Below are 21542 nucleotides of genomic sequence, written 5' to 3'. Positions count from 1 at the left end.
TAGTCATGCAGCAATGGCCTTATTGATCAGCTTACTAATCTATCACAATAATTGAATGTGAGGCCTCTGAAGATGATGTCTCAAATATTAAAAACATTTTCGGACATGAGAATTGTCTCCAGCTTTCAAAAACAAATTCTGTTGATCTTTAAATCTCATTATTTATCCTACATGTAGCCTAATGTTGCACTGGGATTTGAACATTATTATTTCCCTTATCCTTGAGTTTTGGGTTATGATCAAGAGCTTCCTCGAGCACCACCAATATTGTTTTGCTTCTTGAAGAATGAAGTTCGTTCGATTTGAAGCATTTGAAGGTCCACTCCTTTAAATTCCTATTTCCCAGGCCTAGTTGCAAGAAGGCTGATCGATGTTGATCTCTCATATTTAAAATGGTTGGTCTCTTCATGGTTAACAACAAATAATAAACTGTATGACTGAAGAACGATTCTATTCCAAGTGATCACAAAAAATTGAAATTTTCAAATATAAGCAATTCATCAGCTTAATTTGACATAAATGAGATACAGTATTTGAGGTTCTAAGAAAAATGTAAACGAAATTAAGAAATGACATCATAATCAAGCAACTGAAAAAAGTCTTCTTCAAAAAATAGTTTATTGATAAAAATATGAATAAAATACATTTATGTATATCGCAACATAGTTCGAACAGATAACTTGAAACATAATTGAAACAATAATTATTGTTTGAACAATAACATTATCGGCTAATAGTATATAACAATAATAATGAATTTATAAATTCCTAGAACAATAAATTTCAACACAAGCTTTCAAAGCATTTAAAAGAATAATTATGTAAAATAATAAATATAAATAAAAAAATATTTTGTTGATGTCGATTGTTGATGCATTGCTATACGTTAAATGGAATGTTATTATCTTCTACGAAAAATACTGTGCACTACTACATAAAATTTGAATGATAGACGGTACAGTGAAAGTCAAGTTCTATAGTAAGAAATATAAAATACGATTTCATAGAAAAAACGTATCAATATGTGAATCACTGGCAAGTGGAGGATACATTTCATTCTTATTTCATCATAATATGCTAAAAAAATCAAAGTTTCTTTAGTACACCTATACGTTATCATTGCAATTGGACCATCCAATATCCATTAACATGAAATTATTGGATACTCAAAAACTTCACTTCTTGTTATAGTTACATTTTCATCTCAAGTCAATAGAGTTCAATTGGAGAAGAAAAATTTAAGAGAAGAGAAAAAACTAATACATAAAGAAAAGAAATATTTCTTCTAATACTAACTAATCAAACATTAAACTGTCAAGTTCTAAACTTATTCATATTGATAACAAGGCTAACACGCTCTTCTATTACTTAATATAAGCACCACTTTACAAAAGTTTTCATTTAGAATGATAATAATTGTAGATTTAAAATTGTTGATTTTCAGAAAATCATCAAATAATAGCAAATGCAGAAAAGTAATGTAAAATAGCGTGAGATACATATTAGAAGATGAATAGCATATGAAAAATATGTGAATGAATTTTTAGAGCAAAAATAAGGCTATTTCCTAAACGAACTTTTCTTTGTGAATTTTCAAAATCCCGGGATGTATCATTTCTAAGGCAATCATTGGCTTATATCAATAGTCAATCTACTTAATCAAACCATCATCCTACATACAAGACGTCAAAGGAACCATTCCCATAATTTTTGTTCAAGTATAAAGTTTAAATTGTGGTTCATATTATTTTATTTATTGAATTTTCATAGAAGTGCTATATATAAAATTTCTATTGAAATGTAATGTTGATAACTATCAGTAAGGTTGATAATATGAAAATGTTGTTAGAATTCGGAAAAGTTTTCTTTCTAATAATTTATATTATAATTTTATTTGTATAAAGTATATTCATGAACCTCAGAAAAATGTATTTAAATAAATTGTGACTCCTTTTTGTATCTTCAAGGTGTAATGGAATAGCTTATACGACAATGGCACGGTTCACTATTAGTAAATACTAGAACATATCGATTAAAACCATGTAAAACAACAGAATTAAATAAGAATAAATAGAGAGGATGCCAGGGATTCCTAATGTAACAATATACTAAATAACGATAGCTAATTAAACACTTGATTACGTATGTGAAAATAATTAAACATAAGCTACACGATTGATTCACATTATACCTTTAAAACATAGAAATGATTAATTTCCTCTGCAATTGAAGACTTGAAACATATTCGATCTTTTTCAGGAAAATTTTTGGATCTTCATGGATTCAAAATAGTGGAGTGCATCTAAGGTATTCGATTGTGACATCTTATTGGAATTAGTATGAAACTTACAATATGTTTTAAAAATATATCTTTTCATTGTTCCATTGAAGATAACCTTGGTTCCTACTAAAGTAAATTAGTAAATTTACTAAATTCAGTAAGTTGCTACTTAGTTACTTCATACATGGCTTCGGCCAAGTATTTAACGTTTCCTGTCGTTACACCGGCCATAGAGATACGTCCGTCCTTGGTCAAATATATACTGAAGTCTTTTGTTAGCCTCTCAACCTACACAGACAAGATACTTATGTTATTACAGAAGAACATATCCATTAAACGGTTTTTGTTAAGAAATTCACCAATATCATGCCAATAACTAGAATCACTTTCATGAGAATTGGGAAACCTGAAACTCTTAAAACTGAGAAAAAATAGTTTGTTATGTGATTATGTATTTGACTTTTTCACTTTACCTTGTCCAGAAATTCAAAAACATCATACCTAAAGTAAACCATCAGAGCTGGAGAATTGTATTTTAGATGAAAGAGACTCTTAAGAATTTGAGGACTTCAAGAAGTTACAATGAGCAAGAAATGTGAAATGGTAATATGGGGTTTTCCGTTAGCTTATCAAACGTTATTAGTTATTTGTGCAACTAGTGCGCAAAGTGACAGTTTGCTGCACCGAAAGAAACGTTTACGCCCGAGCCGTAGGCGAGGGCGGAATGGTTTGTTGAGTGCAGCAGAGGAACTTTGCGCACGTATTTCACATTAAATTTTTCCTACAGTTACCATTGAATATGAAAAGTGGGTAATTATGGGTAAAATTGCCTGAAATCCATCAAATGTTTTTCTGTGTAATTTTATTATTGATAAAAACCTTAATTTATTGTCAAATTGAATAAAAATGTTTTCCTTGGTTATAATATATGATTAATAATTTGCGCGTTGTGCTTCGTTGCACCTCTGCTCACTATAGCAGCCACAGCAGTCACTGTTACCAACTTCATTTTGATTTTGCTGCACTGTTGCTCCATATAACCTACTAAGTATTTTGCGTTGCCATGTTGCAAATCTGGAGTGCAGAAAAATTTTTCCCGCACTAGAGCGGAAAAGTGATTCTTTGCGTTCTGTAATCAGTGCAGCAATGGCCACTTTTCAACGTAACTGTAGGAAAAAATAATTGTTCAACCTTTCTACGACCTAAGGCCAGGGGCCTGTTTCATAAAACCCCTGTTATACAGGGCCTGTATTACAGGACTTATAAATTAAAATTTACAATCCTGTGAAGTTATGTTTCATAAAAATAATTCTACACTTGCAAAATCACCTGTAATATTCACCTGTATTGACCTTTATTTTGAATTAATGTTTCCATTGTAGTTTATGTCATTCATTCTATTGATAGTGTATTCTTTGAATTTTTGTTTATTATTTGTTAATATATTCTTCAATTTTTATTTTAGCAAAATAAGTTTTGACATTTTTGAATTCTTCATATTCATTATCGAATTTCTGATGATGGACAGATTGTATTCATGCAGGAAAATAAATTTGTTAATGATAAATAGTTGAGAAATTATAATAACTTCTTAACTTACATAACTTATTATAACATTTATGTAAGTAGTAATGTTTTAAAAAAAGTTAATTATCAAATGTTGATAATTAAATTAACGATATTAATTCAATATGACTGTTATATTTGTTTAATCTTTGAAATATTTTTTCTACACTTTTAAAAGTTTTAGGATAGTCTAAATCAGGGGTCTCGAACCATTTTTATCCAAGGGCCACATTGTTAATTCTTGGGAGGCTTAGAGGGCCAATAACAAGGATGTACTTGGAATTTGAATTGTGGAACCATATGCTAACATCTCGCAATGGTTGATCGCTGCTTGTTTACAGCTAATTTCACACTTACGAGATGAAGTGGCTAGTAAGAGAAGAGTACTGAACTCACAGTTGTTGTCAAAAATACGTATAAATATATATATTTTTTGTAAATCTTTTGCAATAACTCTCGGTGGGCCGGATGTGGCCCGCGGGCCGTAGGTTGGAGAGCCCTGGTCTAAACTATGATAAAATATTCAACAACTTACAGGCCCAGTAATACAGGTGCCTGTTTCATAAAACTCCAGTAATACAGGGCCTGCATTACAGGAATCATAAATTAAAATTTACAATCCTGTAAAATTATGTTTCTTAAAAATAATTCTACACTTGTAAAATCACCTGTATTACAGTTCTTTATTTTGAATTAATGTTTTCATTGGCCAGCGAGCCTAATATAATAACTGAACAAAGTGCTACTTAAGATGCTTTGGTGTAAAATCCACATTATCAAATTTCTGACGATGTACAGATTGCATTCATGCAGGTAAATAACTTTGTTAATGATAAATAGTTGAGAAATTATAATAACTACTCAACTTACATAACTTATTATAACAGTTATGTAAGTAGTAATGTTTCAAAAAAAAGTTAATTATCAATGTTAATAATTAAATTAACGACATTAATTAAATAGTTTAATAAAAAAAACATAAAACATTATGGACGTACATTTTCTGAATATTTCCAATAACACTTTACTGAGGAAAGCTTAATCTAAACCGTTCATTATATTTATAAGTTTCCTGCATCATATTGTATGAAATTCTGTCCTTGAAAATTCTTGGCCTACGCATAATAACATAGTCATCTTTACTAGAACAAGAACTACTACCTTCATCCATTTCAACACGTTGTCTTTACAACAAAATGCCACACTTCAAGATTTTACCTACACTTGTAAAAGTTTTAGGATGGTCTAAACTATGATAAAATATTCAACACCTTACAGGTCCAGTAATACAGGTAGTTTATTTTTATGAAACACAACAATGATAAAGCCCTGTATTATTTACTTCTAATACAGGCAAATGACTTGTAAATTGTTTAGAGAGAAAATTGGTAATGAAACACAAATTTTTAATTTTTACCTGTAACACAGGAACTTTTCCTGTATTACAGGATTTGTAACTTTTATGAAACAGGCCCCAGATATGAAATAGTTTGTGCTAATGTGTTACAGAACGGTTAATACTGTCTGATCAAGAACGCCATCTTACTAAAAATTATTAGGAGTCCCACGAAAGGTGTAACAGCCGAAGACCATGCATTCTACATGAAATGTAGCTACAAAAAATGTCCACTAATATTCTCTTATATCGAACTTAGTTTTCAAGATAGATTTTTCGATATTTTTTAAAAACGTCAATAACTATAAAACTATCACTGAAAATGTAATTCTAAGGATATGTTCAGAAATAGCTGACTTAATACAGTCAGAGTACCAATATAGCCGAGCGGTTAAGGCCACATTGAACAAAATCATTGCTGTAATTGACGATATTCAAATATTTCTATAAGAGTATTCCTTAATCTAAGGTCGATAAAACCTGTTAAATTGCTTTATGATTTTATATTTTTATGTTCAATACTTTTTCTTTAGTAATTCTTTTTCAAAATTTTACAGTTTTTAAATTTATGTGTAATATCCAAGTATGACTATATTTTCATTTGATTTTTACTTATTTCATTTCATTTTTTTTCTATTGTGAATACAAGTATGAAGAAGGGCCCCGCACAGGATTACCTTGGGGGTTTCATTTAGACTTTGATATACAATGTATTGTGCATGCGAAGGTGTTTGCTACACCAGTTAAGAGTGTTTTTCCTGAAATATTTTGTACAATGTATGTTGATTGGTAGAATAAATATTATATTATATTATTAAGAGGGAGAAATTTCCAATAAAATTCATTCAATTTGTTCCTTCGTTTGACGTGTTTGAACTTTTGATGAGCGTTCAAACTGTTTGAAATTTGGCTTTGAACTCGATGAATGTCTAAGTTTAGACATAGGACTAAACTTCTAGTCATAGTTTAGACTAAGTTTAGACACAGAGAACAGTCTAAGTTTACTGGATGAGTGAACAGTCTATGAAAAAAATTATTTGTACATCTTTGAAATACAATGTACTGTTCTCTACTTTGAGCGCTCATAAAAACTACAAAAATGTAAAAAATATTAATAGATTATGATAATTTTATTCGGAATTTCTTCCTCTTTCCAACCAATCTTTTGAATTAGATTTTGACGGGTAATTTTATAGCTATTACCGTTTTTTACAAATATTAAAAAATCAATATATTTCGAAAACAAGGATCAAAAATTTTTTGGATGTAAGACAATTTTACTTGACATTTTTTGTTGCTTATTTCATGTACAATCCATGGTCTTTGGCTGTTACACCTTTTGTGGGAAACTCTGTATAGTGGTGGTAAAATATAATATAATGATGATGACATAGCTTACCTGCTCCGGTTTGAGACCAGTAAAACAGAACATCCCAATCTGGTCAGTAATATGGCTCCAGTCCTTTTGCGATCCACATTTTTTCAGATTATCCTTCAACGCAGTTCTCATTCCAATGATGCGATCTGCCATTCCTTTCACTTCTTCTAGCCTGGCAAACAAGAGAACAGTCTAAGTGAACAGTCCATGAAAAAAGTTATTTGTACATCTTTGAAATACAATTTTTTTGAAGAGCTTTCAAATAAAATTTTTAAAACCTTGTAAAGTTTTGAAATACAACGAAAAGTTGAAAGTTCTTGTATGATGTAAAAATCTTATAAAGATGTTTACAGTACGGAAATTCCATTGTAACCGAAATTGAAATTTTATTTGATTTTGAAGCATCTAAATTTGAAAATTTACTTTGTGAACATATTAGTGGTCTGAAAATTTTGCGAAGTGAAGAGCTACAAGACTTAACCTATTTCGGACTATGTGTAACCATATCTAAATTGGGGAGAGGATTGGCACAAGGTTACCTTATTTTTCCTCTCCCTATCATTTATATGATGTATACTTATTATATCAATCAATAAAGAATAAAGAATTTTCTTTATTCATTCAATTATAAGTCATACATAGAATTTAGCTGACGATTGTATTACTTGATAGTAGACTCACGGCTTACCAACTGGCTCTGAGAGTTTGGCTGTTGAGTATTTCATTGACGATGCGCGCTCCATGGATGGGCGGATTCGAGTACATCGGCCGGATCAGGATTTTCAGCTGCGACATCACTCTGCTCTTCTCGTCCTCGTTTTGCCCGGTTACCGTCAATGTTCCAACTCTCTCACCTACACAAACCATTAAACGTACTGTACTTCAAACCCGCCTGATCCAAGTTTTATCAAGTGTTGCATGACTAAAACATGACTAATAATGTTGCATGACTAATAACATTGCATAAAAACATTTGGAAGATATAGCCTACGTTGTGTAAGAAAAGAGTAAACTTCATACGGTAGTCAAAACAACACAGTGGCAAGCAATACGTTTTATCTGCTGAGGGTGGTGTGTATAAATGATCTCTAGATTGTGCGTGCGCAATGAGACGGATGATGATGATGATGATTTTTCATTTAGACCTATTCATTCGATACAAACATAGAAAGGCTGACAGAAAAACTCCAGTACGAGCCTTAATGACATATTTGATAGTATAACCACAGAATTAATAATAGCAGGATATAATATTAATTATAGGAGATTTCTCTGGTATAACATTACAATTGGATAGGAAAACAAAAGAAAATAACATCGCACTGGACGCACTCCATTAAATATTAACAACGATTCAGTATAACTAAAAAGATTGAAAGAGAACGATATTTGAGTTAGATGAGATAAGATATGATGAGAGGACCTACAGCTTCAGGTGAGTTTTAAAACTCATACGTTATAGTTAGAGGAGTTGGCTCTACGAGTGATTTCAATTTATCTAATTTTAATCTGAGAGATAACTCATCAGCGCGATCACGGAGACAATCTTTTCGGGTTTAATCACTTGAAATTACTTACAATAAATGAGATTGTCTGAGGCAGTTCTACTTTTTCATCAGAGGTAGGTCTTCGTTTCTGCGCTGCCACACCAGCAACGACTCAAATTACTTTGTTTGCAACAATGAAAAATATGTATACAAAAATAGGAACTCTTCAGTGTAAATATTACCATTCAAAGGACCTATCAGTTTTAAAAAACGAGAAGGTATGATTTGAATTGTTACAGATAGTTGTTATTTTGACTAATTTCAGTCGAATAAATAAATAAAATTATACTTTTAGGTAAAATTTTTTACTAGTAATATCTCATACAGAAATAAATGAAATAGTTCAAAATACAACATTGATACATGATTTCAATGTGAATCGATATTCGTTTTTGCTTGTTTTTAAAGCTCGAAAATCTGAATAAAACTAGTAGTTCTGTGAACAGTAGACCTCGCGCTCAGTAAGTTACATTGACCTGTTGTTATGTATTCTCAAAAATTAATAAATAATTTATCAATTTAAAATGTATTGAAAAATCCTACATAAACATAGAGCTTTCTGTCCTATCGTACCGTGACGTGTCGTCCCGGAATGTGAGTGTGAGCGCTGTTATCAGGTCTGGCTGCCGTCAATACGCCAACCCAATCAACCCATCAGAGAACATTCTGTGTTGTCGTGTTGGCGAAAAATCGGTGTGTTGAAATTAACAAAATAAACTACCATAATGCTGATTTCCATAAACTTAATTTCTCACTTTTCATGATTTTAGAAATCAATTTCTTTTCAATAATATTTATTGCAATTTTAATCATCAGATTAAAAAAAGGAAAATTAAAAAAAAATGTTTTCTATCAATAACTCCAAAGTAGAATAATGGCCTCAGCTTATGGAAAGACTGTCTACTAACGTTGATGGAAAGATACATTCTCAAGATGTTCGATGTTTTTGAACGGGTAGTATTTTTTATAGTCCACAAGATGTTCGATGTTTTTGAACGGATAGTATTATAGTCCACCAGACAGCTGATTTATGATGAATAATTCTATAGTCTGATTTTTATTCTAATATTGGCGTATGAAGGAGGCTCCTTTTTCCTTTTATATTATCCTTGAAATGCAAAATTTCCAAAAACCTAGTATATACCTCGACGCGCAATTTAAAAAGGAACATACCTGTCAAATTTCATGAGAATCTATTACCGCGTTTCGCCGTGAATGCGCAACATATAAACATTTAAACATTAAGAGAAATGCCAAACCGTCGACTTGAATCTTAGACCTCACTTCGCTCGGTCAACTATTCGAATTAGTTCCATCCAATATATTTGGAGAAAAAACAATAAACTAGTTTCGGTTGTTTTACAGTTTTCCAGATTTTAGACAATAAAACCACTCTATGTTGTCACCAAGCTCTGCACAAGTTTTCAATGAATGGGTGATCGGTGAAACTTTCAAGTTGTTTTATTCAGAATCGATATCTGAAAAGAACAAGATTGGGATTTCAATAATTACCATACAGTCCCATATTCTTGGCGAAAGATTGAGCGAGGATAATGTCGTGGCCTTCTTCCAAGAACATCCTAACAGCGAATGCGTCGTTATCCACATTACCTGAAATAGATACCACATTATATTTCATTAAGAAATAATTGATTGATTAAATTGTAATTGAATAATTATATGGTTTTGTGGAATGAAAATCATACTTGGATATTTATCAAAATCGTGGTTACAGAAGTACAAGTGGATTTGTTGCTGTTCTGTGTATGTCTTATCACACCATGAGACTTAAGATCTTAATAATTTTAATTATTGATTGTATAAAATTTCAGATTATATTGTAAAAACCTTCAAATATGAGAGTTTGGAGCTTTTGAAGGTTTACAGCGTCTCTTATCTACACTCTCTACTAATATGGCTCGTTATTATATTTTTTATAGTGTTTTCTCTAATCCTTCGCCTGTACTGATTTTCAACAAATGATACTCAAACTTGAAAATCCTTAATACAAACATACCAATCATTATGTTTGGAAGTGGAGACATTATAAAAATGGGCATTTTAGCCGAAATAAAATAAGAATATTAAAAGTACATTACAACATAATTTATTAGAGCAACTACTACGTTTTTTATAAACTTTTCAAATTAGATAGTTTTTTTGTCGCAAATTAAAATTTGGATTCGTAACAGAAATTAGTTGAATGGAAACTTTGTTTTCAATCACGAGGTAATTGATTTACCTGAAGCAAAGCCTTGGTAAGCCATGTCGAAGAATGGGAACAGATTCTTTGATTTGATCAACGCAGACAGTTCCTTCCATTGCTCTGGCTTGGGATCGACTCCTGTCGGGTTGTGAGCGCATGCGTGTAATAAGACAACCGATTTGGCAGGAATTTTCTGAAATGGAATAAATAAGGTGTTGACAATCAATGATGATGATAATATACATAAATATACTCATACATTCATGGTAATTATTATTAAATCAAGTGGACACTAAAGTTGCGTTAAAATTAGTCCAGTTTACTTGAATTCAAATTATGCATAAACTCAATGTATTTTGCAAACTTTAAGTCAAGTTCACAAAAAAGCAACTTGAATCCACTATACCGAATGTAAATCCTTCTGCAAGTTGAACATGTTTGACTTTTGGTTTCAACTTGAATTTTGAAGGTACAGTCCGACCTACAAATGGGTAAATGAGATAATACAGTTGTTGGTAAATGTAGAATGTATAAAAAGAATTGAATAGAAAAGTATGAAAAGTTGGAAAATTTTTTGTGATTAATTAGATTTTTTAATTTATAATTATATACTTTTGAGTTCAAGTAAACTTGACTTGAAGTTTTCAAAATCCATTCAACACAGACGTTGAAAAAACTTGAATTCAAGTAAACTTGACTAATGTAAATCCTACTTGAGGAATAAATAAATAATCAGAAAATAAATAGGATTCGATTTATGAAATATAAAACAATGTGGGTTAGGTGGCAAATTATGGAAGTTTGAATCTCATACAACGTTACAGAGGAATATTTGTGTGTCATGTAAGCCGTTCAATATGCAATATTATTGTTGAATGGCATAAAAGTTATGCAAGAGTAGTGTAAGTAGTAGCACCATTTGTACATGTAATGAATAAAGCTTTTCTCAATTCAATTCAATGATACTTACAGAAATGTCTTCCAGCATTCCTTTGAAATCAAGGCCACATGTGCCGGCATCGTAGTAGCGGTATCTCTTGACAGTCAGTCTCGAGTCTTGGAAAACGGGGATGTGGTTTCCCCAAGTGGGCGTAGGCAGGTGGATCTCTTTGGTGCCTGGCAAGAATCGCTCCAGAAACGCGCCAGCAATGCGCAGTGCACCTGTTCCTGACAGCGTTTGTGTCGTTGCGTTCTAAAATAGCACAAACATATACAGTATTACAATGCTCATTCATAAAAAAGCACCTGATTCATTCGAAATCGGAAATAACAATTAAAATTGAATAAATAGGTTTTGTTTTGATGTTACTAGAGTGAGATTCACTTTAAAATATCAGCTCTAGTTGAAGGGGAAGTATTAATGTTATTCATAACAAGTGCCCAAAGTTTAAAGAAGATCATTCTAGGTTCCGAAAGACACTTAAAACGTAAGTTTTGTATAGTTTTTTATGTTATGTGGCCTTGGGTTTTGCATTGAATTAAATGGAATATATGACACAATGTAGCTATCGGAATTTGAAACAGACGAAAAATGAATCATGATACCAAATTGAAACTTGGAAATATAGAAAACATTAAAGAATAAAAACATAGAAAATAAAGCTTCTATATTATGTTTCTCCAGTAAGATCAATCTCAAGTGATATCATTTTTTCCTTACTAAAATAAACACTACTAGTATTTATTTATACTTTAGTAACTTACTAGATTATTTATTATTAAGAGTATATTCAAAGAGCAAAAACATGCGAACCCATAAATATTTATTTCTCTTCCAAATTTATATTATGAGTTCGAAATAGGGTCAAGTCACTTTTTACTTTTAACTCAACATCACAATTTTCAGTGCAAAAATATTTGTTGCTTTGAAATTTAGAATTTGGAACTATTACATAAACAATAACATGTATTGAAGAGTTTTTGTTGATACTAGCCTTGAATGAAGTAGAATAAGATAAATAATATACAACCAGCACTTGAGACAAAGCTCTAATTATATGAAGATAAAACAAACCAACGAACTGGTTATAAGAACAACTATTAAACGATGACAGAAGAAAAATGAATCATGATACCAAATTAAAACTTAGGAATATAGACAGCATTAAATAATTAGAAAATAACGTTTTTATATCATGTTCCTTCAGTAAGAAAAATCTCAAGTGATATTAGCTTTCTTTCAGTGTTCTTCGACTCTCATTACAACGATGAATACACTAATTGGATTTTATCCAATGAATGATATAATCAATTTACAAGTAAGATCTGAATTGTGAGAGACACGAGTGATGAGAATCTGAAGAGATGAGAAAGATAGAGAAATAGAAGGCATCACCAGCCAAGCTATAAGCTGAATTTCTAATAGGATGTATTTGATTTACAGCCAAAAATATCCAAGTGCTTCAGTTAAAAATCTGAGAGCCTCTCAAAAAGAGAGCTCAATGAGGGGTTTTCATAAATCATATAGGTTTAAAACAATCAAACAATATAAATATTAAACTAGTAGTATAATATCAATAATTTATCAATGCTATGATGATTTGTACAACATACTGTATGTTGAAGCTATATAGAGGAGAATGATGTTTTCCAATACAGTAACTAATAAAAAATAACTAACTTACTCTTTTGGCACCAATCACAGGACTGTTATCACCCAGGGCAAGTTTTATAGCAGCGTTACAGAATTCTGGAATGCCAATGATGGTCGAGTACTCCTTGTTCAGTTTATTGGCCATAATTATTTCTTCGGCCTGAAAATTGGTTGAATTTCATTAAATAAAATCACAGATGGAAATAATAACTATTTTTCAGGATTATATGAGAATGATTTGATTCTAAAGTAACATGACAAAAATTAGTTGTATTTGTATAAATTTATTTTATACAGCGTATGGCAAAGAACACATGCGACACACTCAAGTCTCAACAAATATAATAAATTGTAAATGAACAAACGTATAAAACTAATAAAAGATCTTGGTCATGTATTAAAAGAAAAGTTTGGTCACTTCTCCCTGCTATTGAATGCATATTTCGAATAAGTTTGAATAAGCTATTTATGCCCGTGAAACCTTCAGAAAATTAGTTGTCTAATTTATATGCCAATAATTATTGTTGAAATAAGCTAATAAATGGAAGGAATCATTTAGTGATATTATATTGTTGTTCTTTCATCTAAAGCAATTTATTGGTTTTGGATTGTACCTTCTTAACACTAGGAAGAACGTAGGGATTGCCCTGGTCATCCCTGTAGGCTCCTACACCAAGATTGATTTTCTTTGGGTTGGTGTCCTTCTTGAAGGCTTCTGTGACACCAAGGATGGCGTCTGGTGGACCCATCTGCACACCAGCCCACCATGATCTGCAACAACAAATTATCTCAACTTTTCTTAAATTATGAACATTACTCTATTAGATTAACTCTTCAATTTGTTGTAATTGCTCCCATCTAAGAACGATTCACTAAATGGGAATTGTCCAACGATAGCAGAGTGGGTTCCAGACCACTAGGCTTGCGTCAGCTCGACAAATTAATTGATAATTCAGTTACCATAAATGAGTGAACTGTTATCAGATCATGTCATCAATGATTGCACCAGTTGGGATCAATTTTTTTTAAATATTCTATCATACTTTCTTAACATTATTAATAAAATTGTTATGATCGTGATTTGAAATTGAAGCAACCAAGCTTTTATGATTTTTCCTTCATTTCAATGAGTAAGCCAACATTGAGTCTTAAAAGTGGTAATACTAAGCAACCTCCTTGTATGCAGTAAAGAGTAATATAATTTAAGAAATTTCAAGATTTATATTATTAAGAACTTATGAAATTCTAATTCATTCAATAAAAAATGTATTAATCGATAATAATTTGATGAATTGTCAATAATAGTGCAGTGTGCAGGATGTTTGAAAAATAGTTTCACACTTATTACCTACTTACCTATCAGAGTCAGCAAATATAATTAAAATATTGGTAGGTATAATTTTTTTTGTGATATAACATTTTACTATAGATAAAAATTTGCAAATTTTGCGACTTGAAATATGATATTCAAATTAAAATAGTACTTTTTCTATTACACAAGAAGTTATAAAAAATGATCGATGGAAAAACATTACATTACTGAAATAAAGGAAGAAGTTTATGGTTATTAAACTTGTAGGCCTACTTTAAATTTTGAGTTTTATTTTTCTGTTCAAAATAAAATTTAGTGATTGTTATATAGGCCTAATACAACTGATTGAATATTCTAAATGAGAAATTTAGCAACCAGCAACTGACTTTGGAAATTTACAGTCTTAAATTTATGTTCAGCAAAATGTAAATTTCAAATCAATTAACAACACCGAATTAAATTTATGAACTTATTCATCAAAATATTAATAAATTAATATGAATTTGGAATAAATCGGAAACACACAGCTGGAACTTTAATACAGTATTTCAAGAGCTACTCTAGAATTTTATTGAATTCTAGTTTGAAGAACGTTTTTACTGAGTCTTGTCTAATTAATGTCTGGAGATGATAAGCTACTTAATTTCCGATCATTGAATAACCATTTTTGTTTAATGTTCAATGCTTTTCTCAACAGCTTACGAATTGTTATTGAGTTTAGCTTGACATAGATAAGATAAAACTGGCATCTACAGACAAGTCAATAAAAATGACGACAATAATCCGCTACTTGGGTCTAAGATTACTAACTTACGTAGACATCGATTATTTTGGAAAACGAAAATGCAATCTTGAATTATTCCAATAGAGATCATCTATGTCTATGAGGTTTTTCTGCCAGTCTATTAAAAAACTCAAATATGAAAAACATAAAAACACATTTTCGAATGTAATTAGTGTGAACTTGAGTGTTTTTAATTTTTCTATGACGTACAAATCTATCCAGTACAAGCTGTTCAGGGATTAATGTATAATTGAATTGAATATATCGCACATCTCTTTCTTATCTAGAAAGAATACAGATTGCAATAGATTATCACTTTTTTGTTTTCACATATTATAAGGAATTGAATAGCCTCTATTCATATTTGATAAGAACTAATTAGCCTGTCCAATATATTATTTTCATAACTCAATTTTTATAAACTTATTAAGTAGGCTTACATTGTATTTCTAGAAGATAATAAAAAAATTTACTCAAACACAAAAGTTACTTGAAACGTTATTTTTTTTCAGTGATTTTAATAATAATTTACAACCTTTTCCCAATATAACAAAACTTTACTAACCTATACCTAACAATAATTTATTATTAAGAAAAATGACTCAAAAGACCGAACGCTCATTCTCCAAATACCTTGAAATAGATAAATAGAACAAACTTTGGCGGATTTGCCAAATGTCAGCCACTAAAAAGGTACATCAAAAAGTTTTAAAAATACTGATTATGGATGCCTATTTTTTAAATTAAGCCTTCTTCAATTTAAAAATATAATAAATATCCTATAAGAAAGACTGAAAAAATCTAGAGGAATCAGCAATTTTTAGTCTCAAGTTATTTTAAGTTAATTAAGTCGCTTTACGATTTGATTAGTGCTCAAAACTAAATTTGATAATATTTTATCCATTGATACTACTTCAATATTAATGTACCTAGTAGTTATACACATTTCGACATTTGAAATACAAAAGTTTTAATTGTAACTGAATAGGTGGCATCCAGACATTATCAAGTTTATATTAGCGTAAGTTTATATTATCAAGTAATATTAGCGCATCACAAGCAGGGTTTTTTTTTAAAAAACATTGCCAAAAATGAAAACTAGAGGCCTACCTATGATGCACTAGGTATCCTTATGAACTAACGCCTGCATTAGACAGGACCAGGACCAGTGGTGTCCATGTGTAAAGCAAGCTGATTCACCAGCGGAAAACCAGTGAGAAACCAATGGTGCTCCAGGCGGTCCGAGCTGGTTACATGAGTGAAGATATGACCAAAACCTGGTCTTAACAACAGTATGGTTTTCCTAGTCTAATGAGCCTAATAATATCCGCGACTTGCTTGGACACTTGGTGTCCCAAGCCTAAGGTAATAAGGTTCTAAAGATAGATAGCGTTAAAGCCTATCTGCTTTTTGAGGCTAACAAGCTATAATTTATAGTCTCCTTTAAAAAGTTGGATAACCGAATTAAATTTTTAAACGATTATTTGTCTCTGGAACACAATTACATTAAATGTAAGTGGTCAAGTTGCGGTAATAGGCTAGTTTACTAATAATTAATAAATTTGCTACATTCTAGAGAGCTGCTACAAGATAAAATAATCAATATTTTAGTTATTTTTCAAGTTACCAAATGATAAAGTAAAATTAGTTTTTTTATAAAATTAGTCACGCGAATTTGAGAAAATATTGAAAGGTTAAATTGCAGATACTTACCCCGAACGAATAGTATTAAATCCTGTCCCATTTTTTGTATGTTTTAGTAGATTTGACGAAACATTTATAAGTTTAAGAGAACTGAACGACATTGTCAAATTAAATTTAATGATATAATTATAAATTAAATGTTTGGACAAGAAACTTCAAACCGATTCTGATTTGATTTTGATGGGAATTGGGATGGGAAATAGGAGACACATGCAGCAGCAGACGAGCAGTGAAGAGATTAAAGAAGCCAACTCTGTGTAGTTGGTAGCATTGTCACATCAGCTGTAATTGAACGCGGCAAATTTGAAATAAAATTATGTACTTGATTGTATGCCTTTGTCTTGATTGATTTAACGTTTGTGCATTGTAATTTCTGGTTCTCTGCCAATCGCTTCCTTCTCAATGAAGACAAAACACAGTCTATTGTGTTCAGTCTCAGAAATGGGAATGAATACAATTTTGCCCCCGCCAAACTGTTAGGGTTTACCCTTGACAGGAAGCTCTCATGGGGCGAGCAAATTGAGACAGTCTGCGCCAGTAGTTTGAGCAGAGTAGTTTTCCTGTTGAGAGGTCTCAAAGACAGTGTGCCACCTCATTATCTTAAAATGTGCTATTTTGGCTTTTTTCAGAGCGTGATTTTATATGGCCTCCCCCTCTGGGGTGGAACCACAGATGTCGCCCGAGTCCTTCGTCTCCAGAAGAGGGCCCTGAGGATTATTTGTGGGGCTGGTAGATTAGCCCACTGTCGCCCGCTCTTTATCAAAGAGAGGATCCTCACCGTCTTCTCCCTCTATGTTCTTCATACCCTTTGCAGAACACATGCAAACGTGGGGTTGCTCTTGACCCGACAAAGCTTCCACCCGTATGAGACTAGGGGTAGACTCAGGCTGGATTTACCCTACCAGAGGCTGAGCAGAACTCGGACTGGTCTGGCTCATATGTCTATCAGCCTCTATAATAGGCTGCCTCTGTTGGCCAGGGATCTGCCTGCTGTGCGGTTTCGAGAGGCTCTGAGGAGCCTGCTGACGGATCACCCTCTGTACTCACTCCGTGAGTTCTTTATGTTGGAGAGCAGTGTGGTGAGTGCGTATTTTCTTTTTGATTTCTGCCTCCGGGCAGTTGTTTTTCTTTTATTTTTTTGACGTGTCCCAGTGGGCTTCACTTTAGTGATCCCTTTTATGGACCTATTTAAATGAATACTAAATTTAAACAAAATTATAGTATTTGATTTGAAAAATGTAATAATTAGCGTAAAATTTCAAATAGTTCATCATTTGAATTGAGAAATTTTTTGGATAGTTTTAAAATGAATTCTATATAAGAGTAGAAATAAAATATCGTAGACTACCGCCGTACTGTAACGTACTTTTGATAACATCATAATGTTTGATCGTAACAAGATCCTTATTCTAACAACACAACATTATTATATAATATAAAACGTATCCGTTTCATATTTTGAAGAAGACCATGGCCTTGAATGGTGCATGCCACATATACAGTCATGTGATCTGCAGGTGTTGTCCCACCACATAAATTATCGGATATGAGTAGGATTGAATTATTGAAACACTGCATGGTGTGTCCCGGGCTTTAGATAGGTCTCTAACATATGGAGCGAGTAGGTAGTTTTATTCACGGTATTTAGATGAAAACTTCTTCTATTTACCGTGGTTTTATTGACCTACAGAATGTACGGTAACCATTTTAACGCTATCACTTATTCATTTAAACACAGGGAATACTACACAAATTGGGATAAACACAGGAAAATTCACCAATGCACTACCGGTACTCTTGACAACGTACGATATTGCTATAAATCACAAATTTATTAATGGAGACATGCTTATTTGAATAATACTGAAATAACAATTACACATTCATTTCTTCATGAAACTCAATTCTTTTCTTCTAGAGTACACCTTCAATGTTGCCATTTTAATAATTAGAGAAAAATTCTAACATTGATTGCCGGTAAACCGGGGTGACTTTGTCCCAATTTTGGGGAGTTGAGATTTTAAACCACTTGCAATTAATAGTATTAATACTTGAGTTGCAACAAATCTCTCGCAATATTTTTTATTGTATTCTGCCTTTATACCTAAATCTGCATCCTTTACCCATAATATGGGATCGATGGCGTCAAAAACATAAAATACAATACACAAAAAACAAAAACATATACATAAGGCATGTTTAGCAAGACAGCATTTCCGACAAATCATCACTCATATATTCACTAACACTGTAGTACGCCTTGCTTTTCAAGTGCTTGGATACAACTCTCTCAAACGCTCTTAAATCCAACTGTTTTACTCCTGTAGGCAGCCTATTGAAGTATCGCAATGCCGAACTCCTGAAGCACACCTGTGATCTCTGAAGGCGTACTCTGGGAACATCAATCAGCTCTCGATGTCTGGTGTTATGTTCATGCACATCAGTCCGAGTCAACATGTACTGCTGGTTCCTCTTGACATACATCAGACAGAGAAGTAGGAAGTGGTAGATCACTGTTAGAATACCAAGTCTAACGAAAAGGGGCTTGCAGTGTGCGCGATAATCGCTTGCGGTGATGATTCGGGCAGCCCGTTTTTGTAGCTTCAGTATGTCCACAACCTTTGCTGAATGACCCCACATGAGTAGGCCATAGGAAACGTGACAGTGGAAGAGCGCGTGATACACCATGACTAAATAGGCCTCAGTCACTTGACCACTCAGCTTCAGCAGCAGAAAACAAATTCTGGACAGTCTTGTGGTCACATGCTGAATATGGCTGGCCCAGTTGAGTTTATTGTCCAGAACAAAACCCAGCAGCTTGACAGGGTCTTGATCACCAGGAAGGTTTCTTGACAAGCTGCAGATGACATGCTGGGTCTTGTTTGCATTCAACTGGAATCGGTTTGCCAGGAACCATGAAGTTGAAGACCGCAGATGTTCAGCTGACATCTCCAACACCTTCTGAAGGTCACGGCCAGAAGACATCAATGATGTATCATCCGCAAACAAGAGCGTTGAACCATCACTGTCGAGGTCGTTTATCATAATTATGAATAGGATCGGTCCCAGGATTGATCCCTGAGGTACACCGTGGCTCACAGGGAGTGGACAGGAAGAAGCTCCACCCAGAGACACCACCTGCTGTCTCCCAGCCAGATAGGACTCCAGAATGGATAGCGCTGAGTCCACTACACCATAGTAGCGCAATGTTTAAAAAAATATATAAAATGTAAGAAAAATTAAAATGTATATACATATACTATATATATATATACACACATATATATAAATATTTATATTATATATATATATATATACATATACTATATATATTTAAATGTATAAAATTTTATTTCATTATAAAATGTTCACATATTTCTCCATTTTAACAAAGATATATTTTTTTGAAATTAAGAGACAATGTCAACCAGGGTTGGGGTGACTTTGTCTCACTTTAAAAAATATATGGAAAAAGTTCATTTTCAAGAGTTAAAGTGAAACCATGACTGTTAGCCTTTAAAATGAATAATATCATTGAAAACAAATGAAATCCACTTCAACAAATCACAAATTATTTTTTGAAAAATATTTCTGTTTCTGCTGCCTAAAGATCTTTTCTAGTGAATTTTTAACTTAAATGTGTAATGCTAGTTCGCCTCCATAGTGCACATTGGGTAACGCTAAATGGACTAGCAAACGATGGCAGTCAGACAAACTTATGTTCTCCTGACCGAAAACTGCACAACATCTAAAAGAATTTGGAAATATACAGTGTATATCTAGGCATTTGAGACTCATATTTGTTGTGTATCTGCCATACGCTAAATAATAAAAATAGCGTCGAGGCATGTTGGCTCCAGCTGCAGAATCAGCTAAAAATAATTATTAAAATCGTATTAGAGTCACCCCAAGTTTAACCTAAAAGTGACCTCGTTGTATTTAATTAGTAACAGAACCCCTAACCAGTTCAACTATGGATATTATATAAATACCAATTGAAATATAATAAAAAGGCCAAAATAATTAAATATGTACTTACCGATAACATGTCTTTTAGAAATAAGTTTTCTAATAGGAAGTTTTCCGACAACGAAATCACAAGATGAAGCAAGTAGTTTGGTTTTATGTCGATAATTCAACTAGTAATCGAGATTCGACAAGATATCGATTGTAGAACCTCGATAATGATCAGGGCTACGGCTATCAATGTTGAATATCGATTTCGAATAACAGAGATCGCAGATAAACTGATTTGAATATTTTACCGCGAGGTGGGACAAAGTCACCCCGGTGGACGATACGTAAAAACACTTTCTTCTGGACTATGTTTTTGTCCTAACTCTTCTGTAGACTTTGTGAGAAATGTTGAGGGGGATGGCGAGTATTGGTTGTGTTGAATTATAGTAATTTGGATTCTGTGGAGTTGTGTTATTGTTCTAAGACTGGTGGGTGCTGTTATGGGTTAGCAATTTATGGTAGGGGCCGGGGGTGTGAAGTGTAGGATTGGCTGGGTGTAGCGTGTGTGTGTCTGTGTGTTGATGTTGGAGAGCATGAGTTAACACGTCTTGCTGTATGTGTGAATCTGTCACCAGTGCTTGGTCGCGGGGAACCAGTCCGGAGCTCTTGGGGTTCTCTAGGGTGTGGTGGGATTGGGCTGGGATGAGCTGTGTGGGAGTTAGTTAGGGTTGGTGGGGTTTGCTTCTGAGCTGGGGGGTTATAGACAGGTGTAGGGCTAGGGTTGGGGGTATGAGTGGTTGTCGGTGCTCAGACGGCAA

The 21542-nt window shown here is 32.7% G+C and overlaps 1 protein-coding gene across 1 annotated transcript; it reads right to left on the bottom strand.

Annotated features, from left to right (window-relative positions):
• Positions 1 to 596: 596 nt before the first annotated feature.
• Positions 597 to 17024, bottom strand: LOC111044734 (aspartate aminotransferase, mitochondrial). Its single transcript, XM_039423749.1, has 9 exons — positions 16777 to 17024; positions 13582 to 13738; positions 12999 to 13127; positions 11345 to 11566; positions 10411 to 10567; positions 9681 to 9779; positions 7310 to 7475; positions 6643 to 6793; positions 597 to 2569 (listed from the first exon to the last, which is right to left on the bottom strand). Exons 1-9 carry the CDS (start codon positions 16866 to 16868, stop codon positions 2447 to 2449), a joined length of 1296 nt encoding a protein of 431 aa, XP_039279683.1. The 5' UTR covers positions 16869 to 17024; the 3' UTR covers positions 597 to 2446.
• Between the last annotated feature and the right edge of the window lie 4518 nt (positions 17025 to 21542).

This window comes from Nilaparvata lugens, chromosome 3, assembly GCF_014356525.2.
Source record: "Nilaparvata lugens isolate BPH chromosome 3, ASM1435652v1, whole genome shotgun sequence".
Classification (NCBI taxonomy): Eukaryota; Metazoa; Arthropoda; class Insecta; order Hemiptera; family Delphacidae; genus Nilaparvata; species Nilaparvata lugens.
The sequence above is the reverse complement of the archived record's forward strand: the minus strand, read 5'-3'. Positions and strand labels throughout refer to the sequence as shown.

Bases quoted from the DNA above. Each gene is read 5' to 3' on its own strand.
- LOC111044734 (XM_039423749.1), bottom strand. From the start codon at position 16,868: ATGTCGTTCAGTTCTCTTAAACTTATAAATGTTTCGTCAAATCTACTA. The intron at 13,739-16,776 runs GTAAGTATCTGC...TTGTTGTTGCAG, and splicing joins TTTAATACTATTCGTTCGGG to ATCATGGTGGGCTGGTGTGC. The intron at 2,570-6,642 runs GTAAGCTATGTC...TTGTCTGTGTAG, and splicing joins CTGGTCTCAAACCGGAGCAG to GTTGAGAGGCTAACAAAAGA.